This window comes from Ochotona princeps, chromosome 5, assembly GCF_030435755.1.
Source record: "Ochotona princeps isolate mOchPri1 chromosome 5, mOchPri1.hap1, whole genome shotgun sequence".
Taxonomy (NCBI): Eukaryota; Metazoa; Chordata; class Mammalia; order Lagomorpha; family Ochotonidae; genus Ochotona; species Ochotona princeps.
The window spans coordinates 51,421,161-51,446,413 of NC_080836.1; the positions used below are offsets into that span (position 1 = coordinate 51,421,161).

General features: G+C 38.9%; 1 protein-coding gene across 3 annotated transcripts in view; it reads left to right on the top strand.

Annotated features, from left to right (window-relative positions):
• Positions 1-25,253, top strand: part of DCAF17 (DDB1 and CUL4 associated factor 17) — a 42,426-nt gene that overhangs the window by 1,271 nt on the left and 15,902 nt on the right. The window contains exons 3-8 of one of the 3 annotated variants that reach the window (XM_058664631.1): positions 1,256-1,346; positions 4,863-4,999; positions 6,718-6,796; positions 10,257-10,346; positions 16,276-16,380; positions 16,696-16,801. In XM_058664631.1, the coding sequence (XP_058520614.1) occupies positions 1,256-1,346; positions 4,863-4,999; positions 6,718-6,796; positions 10,257-10,346; positions 16,276-16,380; positions 16,696-16,801 (608 nt within the window). The remainder of the gene's footprint in view (positions 1-1,255; positions 1,347-4,862; positions 5,000-6,717; positions 6,797-10,256; positions 10,347-16,275; positions 16,381-16,695; positions 16,802-25,253) is intronic. The other 2 variants (XM_004577310.4, XM_058664632.1) reach the window with 2 other exon arrangements.

Here is a 25,253-nt window from a genome sequence, read left to right on the forward strand (position 1 = left end):
GACAATAAGATGCTGGACTCTATGTTTGCAATGAAAGAATCTGGACTGAATTTGAACTGTAATACTGTGACAAGGTGGAGGAATCCTCCATGGGGGGGAGAAATGGGGAGGGGTTGGGGGAATTCCAGAGCCTATGAGACAGTGTCACATAATGCAATGTAATCAATAAAAAATAATATTAAAAATTTTTTTTAAAAAGTTACAAGTTTCTGTCTGAAATACCAACTAGAAGCAAATCTACTTTTTAGTGCAGGCATAATGATATATCGCTCAGAATACTGCCTGATATTTTATCCTACATAAAAGATACCAGAATCAAGAATGCTGGTTACAAAATTACTAAATATGCTTTGGAGGAAAACATCAGTATTTTATTTGGAAGTGCTTGCCTTTTTTATAAGAGAAAACTTTTTCAACAGATACAAAGTATTTATAGATCCAGGATGCTTAACAGTATCTTTGCCTGTCAATGTCCAATGAAAACCTAAAGAGAAAACTGCATTGAAACCCCCTCATACCCTTTTACCTGTATTCAAGGGCTCTAAACATTTGCTTCAATTGCTTATTTATCTTTTTAAGCTGAATATCTTAAAGATATTCAAAACACTATCAGTTTGTATGTGCTGACTTCCATTGGGGACCTGGATTGAGTTCCAAGTCCTCAGCTTTGGTCTGGCCCAGTACCAGGCACTGTGGGGATTTAGTAAATGAACCAGAAGATGGGAGCTATCTGTGTCTGTCACTCCAAAAAAAAAAAAAAAAAAAAAAAGATAACAAAACTCAGCATTGGTAGAAGTACAAATACAAAATTACTCAGCTTTTTGGAAGGTAATTTTAGGAATTAGAAGGCTATAAAAAAATTCAGAAATAGTAACTTTTTTTCTACTAATTTTCATTTAACTTATCAGAATGATAATACAGTTGATTGAATTCAGCCAAGATATTCATGCTAAATATTCAGAGTTAAAGGATTCAAAATGGTACAATTTTAGAAAACATTGCCCAGGTTGGTCTAACTTATAAAGAAAAAAAATTGAAGGAAACGAACACGGTGTTAATAATGGTTGTTTCCACATTTTTACACCATTTTAATTATTATATTGTTCAGATGTTTTATGAGTGTATGCCATAAATAATTGATCAGAAACAAAGTTACTCTTAGGAAGAAAGCAAATAACTAATTATATTTTGATAGTCTGAATTTGAGCAAATGTTGATTCCGTTAACAACTATAATAATATATTTTTTTCCCCAGTGTTGCATCAGAGCCACGAAAACTTTATGAAATGCCAAAATGTTCCAAATCAGAAAAAATAGAGGATGCTTTATTGTGGGAATGCCCAGTGGTAAGATTTGTTTTTATAGTATCTGTTTTAAGGCATTTATATCCTATAGGAATTCATATAAATATCACAAAGTTTCAGGAATCATTAGAGTGATCAAGAAGAGTTTATCTTTTGACAGTTCTTTTTCTTTATGAAGTAATTGATCTTAAGGCATTATTAGTAAAGTGAAAATGCTTTAAAAGACTAGTTGAAGAGACAAGCATTTGTTACAGTGTTTAAGATGCGTTTGGGATGCTTGTATCCCAAATGGGACTGCTTCTGTTTGAGGGGATTGAGACCTAGCTCTGCTTCTAATTCCAGCTTCCTGTTAATGTAAAACTTGGAGGGCAGCAGGTGCTGGCTGAAGTGCTTAGGTCCCTGCTTCCTGTGGGAGACCCAGACTGAAGTATTGTTCTGGACATTTGGGGCGTGTACCTGCAGATGGAAGATCTTCCTTTTTCTCTGCCCTTCAAATAAAATGGAAATAAATAACTAAAAATTAAATAATCCTAGATATATTTTTTATCTTTTTTTAAGATTTTTTTTTTGCAAAGTTAGATATATATAGAGAGGAGGAGAGACAGAGAGGAAGATATTCCATCCAATAATTCACTCCCCAAGAGATCACAACGGCCAGTGCTGCGCCGATTTGAAGCCAGAAGCCAGTAACTTCCTCCAGGTCTCCCACATGAGTGCCAGATCCCTAGACTTTGGGCTGTCTTTGACTGCTTTCCCAGGCCACAAGCAGGGAGCTGGATGGGAAGCAGAGCCGCTGGGATTAGAACTGGCTCCCATATGGGATCCCAGAGCATGTAAGACAAGGACTTTAGCCACCAGGCCTGAAATCGTATTCTTTCTATTTTCTTTTTACTGAGAGCTAGACAGAGAGCACTCATCTTCTAGCTTACTTCCCAAATTCCCACACCTAGGGTTAAAGCCATGGCAGAAGCTGGGACCTGAGAACTGTGCCAGGAACCCAAGAAGGTAGCCATCATCTGCTGCCTGCCAGAGTTGATATTGAAAGGAAGCTGTAATTGGAAGCAGGAGCTGCACATTGAAACTATGTGTTCGATTTTAGGACTTGGGAGGTCCAGCTGATGGTCCAGCTGTTCAGCCAAAACACAGAAACATGAAAGTGGATTGTTACACATTTCCTGCACCAAAGTTGTTAGGAAAGTAGTAAGGAAAAAAAAATGATAGAATGAACTAATTCTGTCAGAACAGAATTGTCTTGCTATATATTTTTCAGGACATTGTGCTCAGAAGATGTTATAAGTGTATATGTTATATGTTATATGAGATTACCTCAAAGGTCATGGAAGAAAATTAAAAGGGTATTTTAGTGGAAGAAAACCTTTTGGAATCCATGCATCTGAAGGGTCTTCAAAAAATGTTATGGGAATGTATATTTATATTTTTAAAAAGCTGTAATTTCAAAATTTTTGCACTGCAATAAACTTATCTTTTAATTCCATTTTTCTGTGAACTTTTCGAAGTTCTTTGTATAGGTGCCATAGAAATTAGGAGTTGCACTGTGGGAAAATAAGTTTGGAACATCCTGAGTTTTAAAGGTTTAAACAAGTTTATTTATAAAATTGTATCTCTGAGCCTTTAATATCAATATTACTGAGAACAATATAAGTGCTTCATTATCAAATCCTTTCTCCAAACATTTCATCGTAGAGTTTTCTTTTTGAAGAATATATTTGTAGATAAAAGTTTCCCATGGTATCAGTGTACTAAGAAACACACTTGGAAAATGGTAGAACAAATTAATAAGATATTTGAATGTAGTTGGTTGAACTTTAGGAAAAATACAATCACAATATGTGACCAAAAATAGTATTTAAAGGATAAGAAGCTGAATTTACTGTTAAAGTTTTTTCCCAGGCTGTTGTTTTTACGTGAAATTACAATTTCTGGAATTGCTGATTTTTTTCCCCTTGGATACTTATTTCCTGTTCATAGAGGGCTTTTTTTTTTTTTTTAATTTAGGAATCTTAAGATGTATGTTTTTACTTCTTTAACTCTTTCTTGAAAGCTAAAAGTAATTGTCATGCCCTCAACAACTTAAACTCCGGCTTCTCTTCAGATCGTATAAATCTTTCTCCTTTCAACTTAAAGCCTTTTGATCTGTTTCCACTGGCACAGAGATGACTGATTTCTTTGAGAAGGTTTTGAATATACCAGTACAAAAGAATAAAAATTAAGAGCAATCAGGCCAAGTTTCTAATAACTTAATTCCTGTTCTCATTTGAAGTAAAATGAGCTTTTCCAGTAGAAAAAGCTGAGAAGCATACTGCAGTGTTAATATACTGATATAAAACTGCTCTTTTTTTCCCCTTGAGACAATGCATGAAATACAGCTTAACATTTAGGAAAAGAGTTCTGTTATACATGCTGCTTGAAACTGAATTTTAGTAGGCAAGGTATAGACGGTACATTTTTTATAACTTCAGTCTCAGTGAAATGACACAAGACTTGATGGAATGTGTTTACATTAATTGTTTGTAAATTTAGTATATAACTTCCAGTAGTTAGTAAGCTTAAAAATTTTTTAGAAATAAATCCCTAACAAATTTTCAGAAGCAAATGTAATATTAACTACACCTCCATTGTTTTTCATTGATTAATTATTCCACAAGCTACCCATTTTTGCTGTAAGTCAAAGTGGAGCCATTTGTGTTTATCTTTTTTGCGTTAGACTTCCACCTTGTGGTGGCTCCACAGTTACAGGGGAAAAGGTCATTTTTAAAATCAGATCCATCTTGTGTTCTTGGGCTTCCCTGATGGTGGATGCTAGCTTTTCATTTGAGTGTAGAGTAGGACTACACTGAATAATGGGATATATGCCATTCTGCCATTTTGATTTCCACCTAAAGCAAAAGAAGTCTGCAGTTTAAGAAAAAAAGGACAGTGTGAACATCTATTCTACAAATAACTCTCAATTATTAAGCTTACTAAGCTGTTATACTTACTCATAAAGACTCACTTGAGAGGCTGAATCCAGACAGAGCGCTCCTCACTGCAGCTAATGTGTTGCATTGCATTAGGCTGCAACTGATTCCAGCAGCTCACATCGGAGCACCAGGAGAGGGACCTGCTGCTCTGCTGCTGTGCTCCACCGTGAGTGGTCCTATCCCAATGACTGGAACCATCCCTGCTGCATCCCAGGGTAAGCTTTTGCAGGATGCTTGCTTCATCAGGACCTAGGCATCAAACCCCAACAACCTGCTGTAGGGCCTGATGTCTACTATGTATAAGAGCTGTTGTTATCATTATTCTGTTATTAATTGGACTATTAATATTCCTACTATTGTTGGCTAGCATAAATGAATATTGAATTATTAGTCATAAATTATTTCAGATACTGAATGTTTATGTGAGCATACTCAGTAAGTTAATGATTAAAATAAGTAGCCATAAACCTACTTTTGTCTTAATTCTCCAGTTTTCTTATTTGACTATTTCAGTGTTTACCAGTTTTTGTTAGACATTGATTATACGGGAAAGCAATTTCATTATTTTTTTTTTTAGGGGGAAATACTTCCCAATCCGTCAGATTATAAATCCTCACTCATTGCACTGACTGCTCATAACTGGCTGCTTCGAATATCAGCAACTACAGGAAAAATCCTTGAGAAAATATATCTTGCATCTTATTGCAAATTCAGGTATTATGAATTTCTGTGTTTTTCTTGTAATTTGTTTATATGAAAGTTGGAGTTGCAGAGAAAGAAAGGGAGAAACCGAGATCTTCCATCTGCTTGTTTAATGCCCGAACAATCACATGGTCGTAGGTAGGCAGCCAGAAACTTCTTCCAGTTTTCCCACATTGGCACAGGAGCTTAGGCAAATCAACAGGGAGCTGGATCAGAAGTGGAGCAGAGCAGCAGGGAATCAGAAATAACACCTCTATGGAATGAAGGTACTCCACATGGCAGCTTTATCCACTATGCCATAGCCCCATTCCACGTTTATCATTTTATAATAAGATTTTGTTAGGAGAATTTGAGACTGTGGCTCAGGATTGTTTGTTTGTTTTAAAGATTTATTTGTTTTTTATTGCAAAGCCAGATATACAGAGAGGAGGAGAGACAGAGAGGAAGATCTTGTGTCCGCTGACTCACTCCCCAAGTGACTGCAAAGGCCAGAACTGAGCCAATCCAAAGCCAGGAGCCAGGAGCTTCTTCTGGGTCTCCCACATGGTGCAGGGTCCCTAGGCTTTGGGCTGTCCTCGACTGCTTTCCCAGGCCACAAGCAGGGAGCTCGATTAGAACCGACGCCCATGTGGGATCCCGGCATGTTTAAGGCAAGGACTTTAGCCAGTAGGCCACTATGCTGGGCCCCCCAGGACGTTTTTAAGCCCCCTTCACCTGCAGTTCATAGTCAGATCTTAATTAAAAAAAAAAAAAAAAAAAAGATTTATTGTCAGGTCCAGTGTGGTAACCTAGTAGCTAAAGTCCTTGTCTTTCAATTTATTTATCGATTTTGAATCGATTTGATTTGATTTATCGATTTATGTATCAATTTTGAAAGAGTTACAACGAGAAAACAGCCAGGATGGTACCTGCACCTGTTTGAATGCCAGCATTGCAAGCAGCAGCTTTACTCACTATACCACAGCTCTGAGCCCTACATATTAGCTTATAAGCCTGCTCTCTTTTTCTTTACTCATGATTATATTTGAAGATGTGCAGATAGAAACACTCATGGTAAAAATAAGTTGTTTTTTTAAAAAAAGAATATTATATACAATAATTTTTTGTATTTGGATTTCAGAAGGAAGAGTAATGCTTGTGAGAGGACTCATAAGCAATGCAAAATTTTATGGGGAAAAAAAAGAGAAACCCTTTAGTAATAGACAGATAACTTAAAAAAGGGTTCACTTTGCTAACTCTTCTACAAATAACATTTTCCATGTAGGTTGTACTTTATAGTAGTTTTCCCTAAAGACTTAGTTTGAGTTAAATTACCTGCCAAGTACAAGACAAGAACCATTTTAACTATTAGTTTGATAAGGTAGATGAAAATTTTGAGTCAGCATCTGCATGCACAATGTGAAAGTAACATTTCCAGTGCTTTTGATAACTTCCATTTTAACGTAGAAATGTTTTATTTTCTAGATTTTAAATACTACTAGATCAAAAATGATTTGTATTCAGTAAGAGTATGAGGATTAAAATCTATTTGTGTATGTGTGTCTTTAAGTATAAGCATGTTTTAAATTGAGATAATATCCATAAAGGAATCTAAAGAGAATTATCTATTCATTTGTTTTTTAGAATATATGACTGTATGTTTATAATTTAACTTAAAAAATGCTTAACTTACAAAATATCTCTAGTGTTTTGATTTTAAATATAATAAGCTTCTTTTCTTCTTTTAAAAGATACTTGAGCTGGGATACTCCTCAAGAAGTCATTGTGGTCAAGTCAGCTCAGAACAAAACCTCAACGATGGCCCGGCAGGTAGACATGGATACAGTCATTTGATAAAATGAGTACTTTGTTTCCATAGGAATTTGTCTGCAAACTTGTCATGAAGAACTAATGATCTTTGGTTTCTGAAGCATGCTGTCAATTTTGGTAGGTAGATATTTTTTCCCCAAAGCAAGCTATTAAAATAGTTATTTTGTTGTCTTTTCTTTTTTAAAAAAAGTAAGTATTTACTAGAGTTTTAAAAGTATAGTTCAGCAATTTTTATCAAGAAACTTTTAATGACTTATGGGGAAATACTGCAAAACAAAGAAAAAACAATTGTTGAGCACTTGAAAGTTTCAGAGCCAGCATTGTGGCCTAGCAAGTAAAGCTGCCACCTGTCTGTCATTCTGGCATCCCATATGGGTACTGATTCATGTCCTAGCTTCTCCACTCTGATTCAACAACCTACTAATATGCCTGGGTAAAGAAGCAAAAGATGGGCTAGGTACTTGAGCTGCTGTCACCCAGGTAGGAGACCAGATGAAGCTTCTAGCTTGTGGCTTCAGCCTGGGCCAGCACAGTCCACTGTGGCCATTTAAGGAATAAACCAGCAAATAGCAGATCTGTATCTCTCTTTTCTCTCTCTTTCTGTGTATATATGTCTCTTTGTATAACTTTTGAAGAAATATGTAAATCTAAAAAGAAAGTCTTAGATTCAAAGGATTTTTTTTTCCTGTTTCTTCATAACCTAAAACATCTAGAAAAATTTGGGTAAAATCTGTTCCTTTCCCACCTTTAATTTTTACTCCTTCAGCTTTGCCTGGCTAGTGCCCTTGTTCATAAAACAGCTCGGTACTGGGCTTGGCAGAGTGGCCTGGTGGCTAAGGTCCTCGCCTTGATCCCATGTGGCCGCTGGTTCTAATCCCGGCAGCTCCACTTCCTCTCTGTCTCTCCTCCTCTCAGTATATCTGACTTTGTAATAAAAATAAAATAAATCTTTAAAAAAAAAAAAAAAAAAAACAGCTCCGTACTGTTCTCTGCTGGGTTAGGAGACAGGCCCAGAGAGGTAACTGTGTCACCCACAGCCACACCACTGCTACAAGGTGAAAACCTACACACAGGCTTCTCAGGTTCCTGCCTCTTAGGTACTAATCAGCAAGTAAAGTTCTTAAAAAATTCTAAGATGCCTTTTAAGAACTGAAAGCTTCTGCTCTACTATTACCTTACTTGTATGAACGTATCAGCCTTTCCTTGGCAACTCTGCAGTGTATCCTATCACAGCCAGGGCCAGCAAACTCTGCGCATTCCTTTCTCATCTCCCTTGTTTGCCTGTTCTAAGGCCACTGTTAACTCTTTGTTAGCTATTCCCACTCACTTTTTACCATGGTTATCTATAAGTATTTTTGCACTTTTTTTCCATTTATTACCCAGTCACCTTACCAAAATGAGTACATGCCTTTTATTGAAATCTTATGTTTTTTCTGATGTTTTTGAGTATGACAAACTAAGAAAAAGGTGTTGTTTCTTATTGATACCTCTTCCTTTACACTCTTTCTCACTCTGTTGTCCTCTTCATTTAGGTAAAGTAAAAAAATATGTATAATTAAGTAAGAGAATATTTGGTGAGAATGTTGAAAAGTGTCTAATGTGCCTTTTGAAGAATTTGAATAAAGAGCAAGAACTTAAACCAAATTCTATACAGTATCCTCTGTTAAGATTTTTTTTTTACTGTTATCAGATGAAGTTAAGAGAAACTTGAAGGTATTTCTGTGTGCTAGATTGTTTTCCTGCAGTACCCAGCCAACATCTAGTACTTGTTGATTGGGACATAAAAACTATACTTTTCCTTTGGGTTTTAGGATCTTAGAGGGAGTCTCATCAGTACCTTGAAGATTTTGATTTAATGAAATAATTTCCTAAGATGTATTTATTTATTCTGGAAGTCAGATACAGAAAGAAAGGGAAATATTCCACCTGGGGATTCACTCTCCCAGGTGATCATGACAGCCAGCTGTGGGCCAAGACAAAGCCACAAGCCAGGAGCTTCATCTCAGTCTCACATGTGGATGGCAGCAGCCCAGACACTTGGGCCGTCCCCAGCTGCTTTCCCAGACCATTAGCAGGGCGCTGGGTCAGAATTAGAGCAGCCAGGACACAGACAGGAACCCTATATAGGATGCCAGTGTGCCATACAGTGGCAATTTAATAAAAATGTATCCCTTTCAAACGAAGAATAATTTGGGTCTTATACATTGCAATCTATCCTTTTGCTTGTTATTTGCTTTTTTTTTAATTCCTTGCTTTGGCAGGCGTTTTTGTTGTTTTGATTCTATGTTCACTTAAAAGGCAGAGCTACAGAGATAGAGGTCTTGTTTCTGCTGCTTCATTTCCCAGATGCCCGCAATAGCCAGGGCTAGGCTACGTCAGAGCCAGGAGCGTGAAATTCCATCCAGGTCTCCCTTGTGAGTAGTAAGGGCCCCAAGCACTTGAACCATCATAGTCTCCCTGCCCTAGATGCATTAGCAGAAAATTGGATCAAAAGTGGAACTACTGTATGTGATATGAGCATTCTAATTAGCAGCTTATCCTGTTATACCACAGTGCCCACCCCAGTTATGGCAGTCTTGATAGGTATTCTGATGTCTGAGCCTTAGGGTTCTGTTGAACAAGGTTTGACAGTAATGGGGCAGATACCTTTGCCTACCACAAGTTTAAAAATTTCCTTTCAAGCTTATAGTATAGAACAAGAGATTATTATACTAGACAGTTCATAGTGGAAATTATCTGGACCTTGTTCTTTCAACTGAGTGAGCTATTCTCATGAATCAGAAATCATTCAGGCTTTCCTTGTTACTTTTTTTTCTCATTTCATACGCACATGTCAGTGCAATAACAACTTTTAAATTGTATAATCATGATTGCATATCTTTTGATTATTAGAACTCCAGGTTTGATATAAAGGTATGCTATTATTTCCTGGGGGCAGGAAAGGGTTGTGGCAGGTTAAGCCACTGCATCTCATATCAGAGTACATGAATTCCCGCTAGTCTGCTTCCAGTCCAGCTCCCTGCTAGTAATCTGAGAAGCAGCAGATGATAGCTCAATTGTCTGAGTTCCTTCTGCTTACCTGGGAGACCTGAAAGGAACTCTAGGCTGCCGATTTGCACCTGGCCTGGCCACCACTATCACAGCCATGGTGGCAGTGGGTGAACCAGAGGATGGAGATGTGCCTCTCAGTTTCTCTGACTTTCGAATAACTAGATTTTTTTTAAGTTTTGTTTTTGTACATTTTAGTGTGTTTGGATGTGCATGTGTGCCTAAAAGGGTAGTGGCTGAATGGACTACCTTAAATAAGTTTCCCTTCCTATATTAAGTAATTTTATAGTCTAGACAAAGGGACATTTTCATGAACTGCATGCTAGAACAGATAGGTGTTTTGAGCTCTTGATAATAGAAGATTTCTGATGTACTTTTGAGAACCGCCTGTAATTTTAGTCTTTTCTTCTAGGCAGGCATTCAACAGCCTGTTTTGTTATACCTTGCAGTGTTCCGAGTTTTGCCTTTCTCACTTGTAGGGATTCTAGAGATCAGCAAAAAGGTAGGAACTCATGTCTTATTTATTTATATTATAAATTTGATTAACAATATACAATATAACATATTACAATATAACAATATAACATTAGCCATATAATTTCTAGAAACTTTTGATTGGCAGCATTCTCTTGAATATAAAATCTTCTATCACCTGGTTTTCCTCTTATCAAAATATATAAGATAATTCAAAATTATCTGCCTATACCTCATCTTCTGTGCTCTTCTTATACATGGTGTTGGAAACTTGTGGTCATTCATAAACTTCTGTCATACAAAGTTATGAAATTAATGAGTTATTTATTTCCAAAGACAATATTTTGAAGCTTATTAAAATGATCATTAAGCTACAACAAAATGTCCCATTTTAATTGCAAGATATGGATCTGAAGCTTGCTTTATATATAAAGAAGACTTATAATTAAATATATAAATTTTCCAACTCAGTCAGGTTGGGGTTTTATTGTTGCCATTGTGCTTGAGTTGTGGAGTATGTAAATGAAGGAGAAAAAATGAAAAATCTCATTTGAATAAAGGAAGCAATTTTTTAAAAGTTACTTTCTGCTGACGAGTAGTTATTTATTAGGCTGCTCTACTGATGTATAGACACCTCACTTGCTATAGAGGGACATGATCTTAAGTTTAAAATTTTTTAATTAATTTAAAAGGCAAAGAGAGATCTCTTGTTTACTGTTCACTCCCCAGATGCCTGCAGCAGCCAAGACTGGGCCAGGCTAAAGCCAGGAGCTGGGAAATCAGTCCAATGTTGCATGTGGGTACCAGGGACCCAATTACTTGAGCCATTACCTGCTGCCTTCCAGGGTACCCAGTGCCAGGAAGCTGAATGTGAGACCAGAGTCAGTATATAAGTGCTTGAAATGCGAAGGGAATATCCTAAGCAGCATTTTTATAGCATCTTAAACACTGCACAAGATACCCACCACAAGGACAGGATCATGAGGTTCCATTTGTGGGCAATAGTCATTAGCCAAACATAATGAATGTACTTCAAAATGTATTATAAAGCATAGTATACCGGGGCCCGGTGGCGTGGCCTAGTGGCTGAAGTCCTTGCCTTGAACGCGCCCGGGATCCCATATGGGCGCCGGTTCTAATCCCGGCAGCTCCACTTCCCATCCAGCTCCCTGCTTGTGGCCTAGGAAAGCAGGAGAGGACGGCCCAAAGCATTGGGACCCTGCACCTGCATGGGAGACCCGGAAGAGGTTCCTGGTTCCTGGCATCGGATCGGCACCAGCCCGTTGTGTCTCACTTGGGGAGTGAAACATCGGATGGAAGATCTTCCTCTCTGTATATCCAGCTTTCCAATAATAATAAATAAATCTTTAAAAAAAAACATAGTATACCACAATGCATAAAAATTAAAAAGTAATATCACTGACGGGCATTGCACTTGGCATTCTTGTCTGTCACAGAGCCAATTCTAGTCCCAGTTATTCGGCTTCCCATATAGCTTCCTTCTGATGTGCCTGGGATGGCAGCAGGTGGTGGTTCAGGTACTCAGGTTCTTGCTGTGAATGTGGAACACCTGGATGGAGATTCTCAGCTCCTGGCTTCAGCTAGGCCCAGCCCCAGCTGCTGTAGGCAGTGGGGAGTAAACTAACAGATAAATCTCTCTGTTTCTCAGTCTTAAATACATAAATATGTAAATCTTTTTTAAAAGTATGTATTAATCTTTTTAAAATACATGTCTGATGTATCATAGCACCCAGTGTTTTAAAAAATGTTTGAATTACACAGTCTTCCTCAGAACTGACAGTCAGGATCAGCGAATTAAGAAGTCCTGAGCTAGTCAACACTGAAATAAATTGTTCTTATCCTTTTGAGAAAACAAAGAATCAGCACTGTGGTGTAGCATGTTAAGTCACTGCCTGCTTCACCAGCATCCCATACGGGCTGTGGATCAAGTTCTGATTGTTGAGTTTCAGATCCAGCTCCCTGCTGATGTGCCTGGGAAAGCAGGCAAGATGGCCCAGGTCCTTGGGCCCCTGTACCCATGTGGGAGAATAAAGGCTCCTGGCTTCTCGCTGTTGCAACCTTTTGGGGAGTGAACCAGTGGAGGAAAGATCCCCTCTCTGTCTCTCTCTCATTACAACTGCATTTCAAATAAATAAACCTTTTAGAAGAGAGAGAGGAAAAAAATACAGAAATAGAACAACTTAAGGTTTTACTTGGTCTCTGTGCTTATGGATTATTATTTTTTTTAAAAAGATTTATTTATTTTATTACAAAGTCAGATATACAGAGGAGGAGGAGAGACAGAGGGGAAGATCTTCCATCCGATGTTTCACTCCCCAAGTGAGCTGCAACGGGCCGGTGCGGTGCCGATCCGAAGCTGGGAACCTGGAACCTCTTCCGGGTCTCTCATGCGGGTGCAGGGTCCCAATGCATTGGGCCGTCCTCGACTGCTTTCCCAGGCCACAAGCAGGGAGCTGGATGGGAAGTGGAGCTGCCGGGATTAGAACCGGCGCCCATATGGGATCCTGGGGCTTTCAAGGCGAGGACTTAAACCGCTAGGCCACGCCACCGAGCCCATTATTTCTTTTTTTTAATTTATTTTATTGTATTGTTGTTGACAGTGTTTACATAGTTAATTATGGTTAAAATTAAAAAAAAAGGTTCAGGGGGATAGGGAAGTGGGTAATACTATTATGTCCATGTTGTTTCCATCATGTATCCGAGGTAAAGGGGAATATTGAGGGAGAAGCCCCACCCGGTTTCCCGCCCACCCCAAGTCCTGGATGTGGGGTATGCTCTGAGATCCTTGCCCAAGTGGTTTTAATAGTTCATCAGTTATGAATCGCTGCCAGTTTCGCTCGATGAGGTCGTCCACTGATTGATATGGTCCATCATAAAGTCTCCATTTGCCCCATATTTCGCTGCCAACAACATACAGCTGAGATGAATGATTGACCTGTTCTGTCTTCTGTCTTTTCTTGGTTAGAGTTCTGAGTCCAGCAGTTTGATTGGGGAGATCTCCAAAGAAACTGTGAGGTATTCCCAGACTAGATTCTTGTATGTTCTAGCAAGCACAGGGCCCGGCACAGTCTATCACCCCGATCAGCTGGTGGTTTCAATTGCTGGGTTGGTTCTGTTTTCAGTCCCGAGTTGCACTGGAACCAATGGGTGTTGCAGTCCAGTCTGGTTCTGTCCAGAACATACTTGGCCCTTACATCAACCAGTGGGAGCTGCAGCCTAGTCGGGGCGACCTACAATAACCCCCACCAGGTCCGCCCCCTACCCTGGTTTGCCAGTATGTGTAGCAGTAGACCAGTCTGTCCCCCATCCCATTTGGCTCTTGTACTTGTCACTGGGTATTAAAGCTTAGTTCCATCTAACCAACTCAACCATCCAGCCCTCACAGATGTTGTTGAGTGCCTCTCTGTCTAGCCACCCCAGCTCCCGTCCTAGTTTTCATGCCCTCCCGCGGGAGTAGTGACCCAAGACAGGGGAACCCACTTTTCCCCTCCCAGGTCTCTCTCAGTCCCGGTTTATGCACTCTTTAGGTGGTTCTGTGGTTTGACTTAACAGAATTAGTCCCCAGTCCCAGCTGATGCTGCGGCCAAGCCCAAACATCCCTCACCCACTCTAATTTATGCTTGCACCAGCAGGAATAATCAGCCCAGCCTGGCTTTTCCCTGATCTAGTCCACATGCAGCGCACAGGTGTTGTAGCCTTGCTTAGTCTGGTCTGTCCTCATCCCAGCCCATGCTCTCCAGTGGGAGTAGCTGTCCAGCGAGGGGACCAGCCCCTTAATCCCCCTGCCAGCTCTGCCCCTCCCTTCCTGGATCTCACGTGTGCTGGTTGGGTGCTGCTGTCAAATCCAGTACAGGCAACCACACCCTGGCATTCCATAATGTGTACTGGTTTTGCCGCGACCAAACCCGGCTCAACCCACACTCTGTTCTGGTGATCGGATTTGCCAGTGGATGACATGAACTGATTCAGCCTGGTCTGCCCCTGACCCATGCCGAATGTGTGCCAGTGGGAAACTTTCCATGGCCTATTCTGGGCTGTTTCCTATCATGCTTCTTGTGCTAACCTGCAGGGACTGTGTCCTGCCAGAGGAGTTGCCCAGGCTCCTCCATCAGAACCCCTCCCAATGTCAGATTTTGCACATACCAGGGGGTCCTTGAGCCAACCCTACTCAGTTCACCTCCTGTCCTAGCAGGAACAGTGGCTTTTCCTGGCTGGCTTTCACCCCATTCTGGTTCTTGTTGTTGGATGTTTCAGCCCAGCCATGGCTCGTCCATACAGCTCACACATGACTTAGTAGGGGGTTGAGACCCAGCCTAGTCAGCCCCACTTCTATCCTGGTTCTCCATGACACCAGATGGTGTTGGGGTCTGAACTGGCCTGGTGCATCCAATCCCAGCTCACACTAGTGCTTTGGGTGACTACGACTGTTTCCTAGATAGAACGCAGCCCCCATTCCAGCACATGCACCCCTTGGTGGGAACCTCAACCCAGTTAGGGTGTCCCCTTACCTTCCCATTTGGGCCTGTTCCTAGCCGTAAGTCGCGCACCTGCCCATGGTTGCTCTGAGGACCAGTAGGTGCAAGAGCCTAGCTCAGCATGACCTGTGCTCCATGCTGGTTTCTAGTTTTGCTTGTAGGCTAAGGTTTGCTCAGTCCTGCCCAGTACGTTCGGTTCCATTACCAATTTCACAGCTCAGCATTGTTAAGTGATTAGAAGTTCTTCAAAGGAAGAGTTACTGGCATTGGGAATCTTTACGATTGACTCAGATCCCAAAAACAGTGGGGTCAGCCTGGAGCTACCTAAGCAACGATTCAGACAACCAATACCCCAGAGCTCCCCGGCCGGGTGGCCAGCAGGCACAGCCTGGCGCCAAATGGCGCACTGGCTGCCCGGGCCCAGCTGAGCATGAGCACATGTTGGCTGGGATCGGAATCCGAGCAAGATGCTCTCTCCTGCAGCCCCCTCTGTGCTTATGGATTAAATGATTGAGCATTATTGCAGTGTGTAACACGACTGAACACTTTGCAGAGTCCTAAGTTGTTCCAGTTAATCTTATTTATCCAAGGGACACATTTAGGGATTTAGTTTTGATAGTGGTTACTGGGATTGAAGCACATCAGGCTCAGATTGTTCTTTTAGGTTTTGTATTGATGTGGTGAATCACCACTAAGTAATCTGTTTTGAGTTCAAGCAGATTATCATTTCAATTTTACTCCTTTTACTGCTATGAATATTTGGCTATATGGACTTTTGGTAAATACTCAAATATGGAATCAAGTTTTTTTCAGAGCTGTGTGGAAAATTCTTACAGGCTCCTACACATACAACAGAAAGGGAGCAAATGGTAACCAAAGCCTTATTCAAGGTTAGCTAGGCTAACTGTTTCTGTCCATGTTTAGTTTTTACCTTATTTTTTTTTTATCCTTTCTTTTGTTCAAGATTTCAATAACTAGGTAGTGGTAAAATTATGGAATTGGCTCTTTCTCTTACAATTATTGTCTAAGATTTAGCTTTTTCACCTGAACATCTGTGTCCTTGTGAAGAACATTTTAGAGTAAAGAATGGGTTCCTGACAAGATATGAATGGTAAATTAATCATTTAGAATTGCATAGTCTCAGTGCATGCCAATGTACCATGAGGAAAGGGCTTTGATATGAATCAGTAGTGACAAAGCTGTGAAGGAATGCTGGCGCATCATTTGGGGTGGAAGGACCACTGCGCTTCCTTTTGCTGCAGTTTGAGAACCGGGAGTGTGGTGCCTGCCACTAGCAGCACCCTAGTTTCACGTTGCTACACAGTGATGAAATTTTACTGCTAGTTAACAGTGTTGCAGTGATGCCCTGAATATTAAGCAGAAGTGCAGAGACCCCTGTGAACACTCAGAAGACTGGACTTTCTTGGTCTTTTCTCAGGTGATGTCTGCCTTTTCCCCCAGATTTTCGGGAGCGTTACAGATGCAACTTTGTCCCATGGGATCCTGATCGTGATGTACAGCTCCGGACTGGTCAGGCTTTATAGCTTCCAAGCCATCACTGAACAGGTAAAGATAACAGAAATTGGCCATGTTATATTTAGTGTGAGGTCTGGTCTTAAGTATGTTTTTTTGTTTTGTTTTGTTTTGTTTTGTTTTTAAAGTGAGATGCTTTCAGAGGAAGGCACTTGTATGGATTTTAACTGTACAAAATGGTGGAAATGCGGAAAGACAGTAACTTTTAAAAGATGGGTGGGGAAGAGAAACATAAAAACCCTTGAATAAATGACTTATTTTCTCTGTCATATATTTATGTTTTTTTTCTCTGCTGACAGCAAATAAATAGGTGCTAAAGCCCCATTTTTTGTTTTGTTTTGTTTTTAGTTCATGCAACAGAAACTTGACTTAGGGTGTGCATGCAGATGGGGTGGGACTGCTGGAACTGTAGGAGAGGCTCCTTTTGGCATTCCTTGTAATATTAAAATAACAGGTATGGCTACTATATAGTATTTTTTCACATTAAAAAATAAGTGGTCATATAAATAACTATTAATTGTACGTGTCCAAGTGTATTTCTCAATTAGTACAAGCTTGATTTATTTTACTCTTATGCAGTATATTCCTTTCTATTGAATAACTGTTGAAAAAAAGTCTGTATTGTTTACTATAAAGTCTGGATGTTTGTTGGCCAGAGGCTTTGGGCAAAGCACTTTTCCTTTCAGTTCCTTGATTTCCTACAAGTGATAGGTGTAGCAGATGATGTCATACCAGCACTCTCATAACCAAATATTTTAAAATTCTGTGAGACTTACCCAACTCTTAAGAAAAATGTTATTCAAGGGAAATATAATTGCCATATCAACTAAAGGTAGAATTTAGTCACAGAGAGACCTTTACAAAAAAGAAAAAGGCAGCTATGCAGTTCTCTTTTAAAAGGAAATTATAAACAGTAATAAAAATAAATTATACATGCTTCTATCAGAATATTCTACGTTCAACTGTTAAATTCAGGAGTGTATTAAAAGAAATTCAGCCCCTACTCAAATGCTGCTATATTAGAAGAAATGAACTATGACTTCCCAGAATTTATCTTAATAATCCAAGGGTGACTTAATGTTTACATGCAAAAATCATATAACTAAACTAAAGTAAATATATTTTGTTATACTAGGATATGTTTGTCTTTATTCTTAGTTCATTAAGGGTCATTATTATCATGTTCAGGATATTTTCTTTTATTTCTAACCCATAAGCATATTTTCAGATGAAATTCCAAAAATATTTCTAGTAAGGCAAAATAAAGGAGGTGTTTTTTTTTTCTGCTATTATTTAACGTATCATCAACAGATCAAGAATTAGAACTGAAAATTGTAATTGTAAAAAAGGAAAAACTTTTTTACTAGTAAATGACAATTTACAAAAATTACTGAAAGGATTCAAAGTAGCCGGTTGAATTATCCATGCCAGTATTTTTTTTTAAATGACTCAATATTTAGACACCTTGAACAAGCTGAAATAGGCAGTTTTGTGAAGATTCAGCAAGGTGTTTTAACTCTAGCAATACCTGCTAAAGGTCCAATGTGAATATACTAACAAAAATCTACCAAGAATTTTCAAACTACAGGATCTAGGAGTACTAAAATGGGTTAATTTGAAAAGAGTTTCTCAAAACAGTAGCATAACTCTTGCAGAAATACAGAGACTAAGTGTGGAAAACAAAGAACAACGTGAAAAGGACGAAACACACAGATCCTGAAAGATCGTGCTATGGTATTTGTTTATAGAAGGAACACTGGGGAACACTGGATTTAGGATCTCAATCTTAGTCTGCTTCTGGTAAAAGTGAAATTCTATCTAATAGTGTGATGGTGGGCAGAATTACTTAACCAGTGTGAGGCTTACAAAATTTAACTTCAAAAGAATAACGTTTGAAATCTGAAATTATTAATTATGATAACACAACATAATTCTGTGACTTTGGGATATTTGACTAAGAAAAATCGCATGTTATATTGGAAGCTTTGAGTCTTTATTTCACACAGTAAAGAAAAGCTATTCATTTCTAGAACTTTATATTTCAGTGTTGTTAAGATCTGAACAAAATGATACTTATTTTAGCTTGAGAAATTATTTCTATAAAATCTGTAATTTTTATAAAATTTCTATTAAACTGTAAAAGCAGTTCATGACAAAAAGTTAATAAAGACTTAGCAAAAGAGAAAATTTAAAATACACATGGCCTCTTCATGTTACCACTTTTTATGTGTTTTTCTTAAGTGTATAGCATGTGTGTGTATATTTCTGTATGTTGAAAACCATGAAAGAATTTTACCATGAAACATGGTTTCTAAAAAAAAAATCACTCACTTACATGTAACCAAATGCACCCATTTTAACTACAGTTTGAGTTTTATCAAATGTGTATGTCCATGAAACCACCTATCAAAATTTGGAATATTTTCATTTTCCCTAAAAAGTCCTCTGTTCCCAGTCAATTCCTTCTTTGTCCCAGCCCTAGGTAATTAATTATCTGCTTTCTTTCATTATAGATTAAATTTATATTTTCTAAAGCTTCATATAAATGGAATTGTGGTATGTATGTTTTTATCTGGCTTCTTTGGATATTATTTTTGATATTTTGTTTCTTGTTATGTGTATCCATTAGTCTAACCTACTTTTGTTTTTTTGTGCTTATTTGCAAGGCAGAAACAGACATCTTCATTCTATTGGTTCACTCCCCAAATGCCTGCAACAGTTAGAACCAAGCCAAGCTGAAGCCAGGATCCTGGAACTCAATCCAGGTCTCCCACACAGTAGGCAGAGTCCCAAGTACTTGAGTCATCACCCTTTCTCCTAGGATGAAATTAGAGCTGAGACTCAACCAGGCATTCTGTTATGGGATGCAGGCATCCCATGAGGCATCTTAACTGCTATGCCAAGCATCTGCCCCAATACACTTTTTAATGTCAATGTGTTATGAACAGCAATTTCTGTGTTTTTTTAAGATTTATTTATTTTTGTTGGAAGGGTGGATATACAGAGAGGGGGAGAGACAGAGAGGAAGATCTCCCATCCAGTGGTTCACTTGCCGAGTAGTCGCAATGGCTGGAACTGAGCCAGTCCGAAGTCAGGAGCCCAGAGCTTCTTCCCGGTCTCCCACACGGTGCAGGATCCCAAAGCTTTGGGCCGTCCTCGACTCCTTTCCTAGGCCACAAGCAGGGAGCTAGATGGGAAGCGGGCCTCCAGGATTAGAACTGGCGCCCATATGGGATCGTGCCACGTTCAAGGCAAGGACTTTAGTTGCTAGGCTATCAAGTTGGGCCAATGAATAGCAATTTCTATGTGATATGTTTAATAGGTAACCTTGTGAAAACAATGAATTTAGAGTCCTGGCTCTCTTTATATCAAAATAAATAATAGGTTGACCAACTGTTTTAAAATGGTAGAAGGGGTAGACATTTACCTAGAATCTTAACACATCCCACATCAGAATACAAACCTGGTTCTGGCTCCTCACTCCAGCTTTCTGCTTTATTTGATGCTAGGAATCAGTAGATGGAATCTTTCTCTCTCCCTCTAAAATAAGTTAATAAAATTAAAATTCTATAAGAAAATATGGGAAGATCTTTCTACTATGACATAAAACTCAAATCCATGAAAGAGGAGTTGATGGATTTCATTACGTTAAAGTTCTGCATGGCAGATGGCAAACATAACATAACCCAACCCAATGAAATAGCAAACAGGGACTACTACTCTATAGAACATGCTAAAAAGGAACAGCTTCCTCAACATATAGAGCCTCCTGCATTTCAGTAAGAAAAAGTGAAACTGCAGTTTAAAAATTAGAAAAGAATGTTTTTCAAAAGGAGAAATATAAATGACTTTTAATGAGTGGAACATGAAGTCCTTGGTCTCTACTTAGAAAAATATATTAATTACATTGTATTATGTGACACAGTTTTATAGGCACTGAGATTCCCCCCCATGGTGGATTCCTCCACCTTGTTGCATAACCACAGTTCAAGTTCAGTTGAGATTCTTTCATTGCAAGCATATACCAAGCATAGAGTCCAGCATCTTATTGTCCAGATAAGTTCAATGGCTTGTTGGGGAGACCTTTTCTGGTCTGAAGGTAGAGCCAGCAGAGTATCATTCTGATCAATTAAAAGCCCTGACATAACATCAGCAACAATTTATAACGTTATGGAATTAGTTGACATGGTATTGAGTAACCAATGTTAGAAGAAAAAATGCAAGTTCTTAACCACATCCTGTGACTTCTTCATTGACATTTCAATTTTGGTTTATATACAACCAGGTTCTATACATCTTAAAATGGCTATAGATTACTATTCAGCTGTCTTGTGTCTATTTTCATTATAATATTTAGCCTTTTATAGTGTTGAAGCATAATTTTGCTGAACCTAGCTTTTTTTAGGGTAGTCTAGACTGGCTTATAACTGTAACAAGACATATGTCAACAGTTTAGGTGCAGAACGGTTTTAGGAGGGATGTGCAGAGAAATCCTCAATACCCTAGTGAGGAGTAACTAATATTTCATGTCTTCCTCACATCTTCTCTGATGGAAAATTTCTCTGCTCTCCCGACCCATTACGGAATAACATAGGATATTAAAAGTATATTAGGTTTTACAATTCTTTGATGTAGATCAAAAGGTTAGATACCACATGTTTGCCTTAATTTAAGATGAAATGATGTCAATATGAAAAATAGTACCTGTAAAATGTAATATTATTTCAACTTCAAACAGCCTATCTCACATGCAATAAGATATTGTGAAGTAACCAACGAACCAACAATCAATGTGAGTCAGACTGTTTATGATCTACAAAAAAATATTTCTTATGCGTATATGTGTGCATATCCTTGAGGTGTTAAGAACTTGACTGACGTGTCATTTTGCAAATGAATTACAATTTATTTAACCAATTGCCTGCTTGTCGTACTTCAGATATTTTAATTTTCAATGATGATAAATAATACATGAATATTTGTAATAATTAATGGTCTTTACCTGGATCAGTTATGTCACTGTAAGTCATAGAATGGCAGTTTTAAAAGTTATATCATTTCTTCTATTCTTGATAGCTGGTATTTACTATAAATGAAAAAAAAAGTCTTTACTACTTTAAGTAGGGATGAACTACTGTTCCTCCTAAAATGTCAAAGTACCAGTGACCCCACTTCCCATCCAGCTCCTTGCTTGTAGCCTGAGAGGGCAGTCCAGGACAGCCCAAACCCTTGGGACCCTGTACCTGCGTGGCAGACCTGGAAGAGGCTCTGGGCTCCCAGCTTCGGATATGCACAATTTCAGCTGTTGGGGCCACTTGGGGAGTGACTCAGTGGGTGGAAGATCTTCCTCTCTGTTTCTTCCTCCTCTCTGTATATCTGACTTTCCAGTAAAAATAAATGAATCTTTTTTAAAAGATGTCAAGGTAAATACTTTTTCCTTTCTTTCAATTATGAATATTCAGAACAAAGATTTGATCTAATGGCCACTTCCAATGGTAGCAAAATAAATAAAAACAATAGACTTTGTAATTTTTGTCCAATATTATTATATAGATGCAGTTATGAGTGATACTCAAATTATTCCAGATTTTACCAACAAGAACTCTATTTTGACATACTCCATTAGTCTAGAAGAATCTGCTTGCTCTCTGGAGCAATAGTGCGTCTCAGGTCTCCTTTTTGCTTGCTAGAGCTGACAGGGACTCAAGGTGACGGCAGAGCCAGCCTCCTTCTGAAGGCTCTTGGGAAGAATCCCTGTTTCTCTCTGGTATCCCCTGTTGCTGGCAGTCCTTACTTTGTGGCAGAAGACCTACAGTTTCTCCCTCTCTCACCTTGTGGGCTTCTTCCCTCTGGGCCTGCGCACCTCTCTGCCCTTGTAAATGACAATAGTCCTTGAATTTAGGGCCCACCCTTATCCAGTATGACGTCCTCACTTGGTTATACCTGTTGATTTAGACCTTATTTAAAAAGTCATACACTGGGGAGTCAGAACTGCAGTATTTCTTTTGGGGAGACACAGGTCAGTCCACCACAGAGACCAAGATCTAGTTTATTTGTTGTGATTAGATGCTCTTATTCTTAATCCTTTCAATAAACAGAACTAGGGATGTATTTCAAAATTTAGCCTTTTTTAAAATTTTACTTTGGTGTTTCTTCCAAATGCCTTGATTCCTAATGAAACTTTTTGCTACAATATATAACTGATATTCTTAAAATGGTGCTGTGTTACTACCTAAAATAGTAAGGAGTGAAAATTAGGGCTTTCCTGCTGTCCCTTTTCCCCTTACTGTAGGTTCGGTATACTCAGAAAGCAATGTATTCAATGCCAATGTGAAATCTTTTTTTCTGTAATATTAGGTTATCAGTTTGATACCATTAGTTTCATTTGTTTGCATTTCTATTCAGTTTTAGTTTTTCTGTTTTCCTTCTGATTTTATTCCTAGAGCTATGAAATGTGAATGTAATTGAAAGGTCAAAGCTATTTAAAAACATATTGTGAGGAATTCTGTTTCTAAGCCCAGCTTTTCCATACTGTTACTTCCCACCACTCATCTCACATCTGCCCCCCTGATTTGCAGTTTCTGAGTTACCCTTCTGTTATTTCTTTTTGCAAGAATAAGCATTTATGTGTATATACCGTATTGCCTTATTTATTGCAGCAAGTGTGGTACTGTCTCTTTTCTGTCCTTTGTATTCTTACTTAACATGCATCTAAATTTTTAAAATAATCATGTGTTCAGTTGAAACAGTAAATAAGGTTAATTATCCTTCACTTACAGATTATTTTAGAATCGTATCATTTTGGTCCTTCTGTGAGCAGAACAACAGTTATTTTGTTCACTATATGTTAAACTTTCATTTGAAATATTATTATTATTTGAACTTTTAAATTGAAAGTATTCTTATTATTTGTAATTATATTTTCTTTTTTGTTTCCTAATTTTTAAAGAAGATTTATTAATTTTTACTAGAAAGTCAGATATACAAAGAGGAGGAGGAGACAGAGAGGAAGATCTTCCATCCACTGATTCACTCCCCAAGTGGCCCGAACAGCTGAAATTGTGCATATCTGAAGCTGGGAGCCCAGAGCCTCTTCCAGGTCTGCCACGCAGGTGCAGGGTCCCAAGGGTTTGGGCTGTCCTGGACTGCCCTCTCAGGCCACAAGCAAGGAGCTGGATGGGAAATGGGGCTGCCAGGATTAGAATTGGCGTTCATATGTGATCCTGGCTTGTGCAAGACAAAAACTTTAGCCACCAGACTACCACGCCAGGCCCTGTTTCCTAAATTTTTTATGTTTAAAAATGTTTTGTTAACCTGTAATACCCATTTTTATGACATGTAATGCAATATTTATGTTTAGAGCCTGCCATATGCTCTCTTCCAATTCTTTGTACAGTATGTAATACACAGTTATAAACTACCATCATCTCACTATGCTGTGGAAAACAAAGATTATTAAGTCTGTCTATGTTTTAGTGCTTGTTATTCAACCTCTTTTTCCCTATCCATCCAATCATTTAGTAATTACCAGTCTAAGTTCTTAATTGACTTTTAGCTTTCACATATGCCAGAGAACAAGGGGCATTTCTCTTTCTGTGTCTGACTTATTTTGCATTTTGCTACAAACACATTTTTTTTTAAGATTTATTCATTTTATTACAGCCAGATATACAGAGAGGAGGAGAGACAGAGAGGAAGATCCTCCGTCCAATGATTCACTCCCCAAGTGAGCCGTAACGGGCCGGTACTGCGCCGATCCGAAGCCGGGAACCTGGAACCTCCTCCGGGTCTCCCACGCGGGTGCAGGGTCCCAATGCATTGGGCCGTCCTCGACTGCTTTCCCAGGCCACAAGCAGGGAGCTGGATGGGAAGTGGAGCTGCCGGGATTAGAGCCGGCGCCCATATGGGATCCTGGGGCCTTCAAGGCGAGGACTTTAGCCGCTAGGCCACGCCGCCGGGCCCTATAAACACATTTTTTTTCATTGTTTTTTAAATGGCTGAGTAATACTCTGTTGTGTTTGTATGTACTGCCTTTTCTTTATTCATACATTAATCAATACCTAGGTTCCCTTCATATCTTACTTATTATGAATAGTACTGCAGTGAACATAGTAGTGCAGCTACCCTTTCAAATGCTAACTTGATTCCTTCAGATAGATATTCAGAAATGGGGTATGACAGATGATGAAATTTTAGTTTTTTGAGGAGCTTTCATGTTGTTCTCCATAACAGCTTGACAATTCTTCTAGTTTGTATTCCCACCTATTATGTGTAAGAGTTTCCTTTTCTCTGCATCCTCTGACCAGCACATGAAATTTGATTGTTTATTTTGGTGGCCATGACTCCAGGACTTTTTCTTATTTGTTGCCTTGAGTTTAGCGTGAGTAGGAGGTTTATACCTACCCCTTCAACTGTCTTCTGGATGGCTGTGTTGGCTAGAACTTGGCTGGTCCAAAGGTGGGAACCAGGAACTTATTACAGGTTTCCCACATGGATACAGGAGCCCAACGACTTGGGCTGTCTTCCATTGCTTTCTCAGGCCATAAACAGGGAATTGGAGCAGCAAATGGAGCAGCTGAGAGATGAACCGGTGCCCAAATGGGTTACCCGTGCCAGTAGGCAGAATAGTAGCCTGTTAGGCCAGCACAGCAGCCTGCATGTATGTATGTATGTGTATATACATATATATACATATATATAATTATATATATATATATATAATTTTTTTGAAAGTCAGGATTACGGAAGAGAAACATAGAGATCTTGGATGCACTGGTTCACTTCCCAGGTGGCAGCAACAACCAGGGTTGGCCAGATAGAGCCAGGAGCCAAGAGTTTCCTCTGGGTGTCCCACATGAGTGATAGGGACCCAAATACTGTATTGGAAGCAGTGCAGCCAAGACATG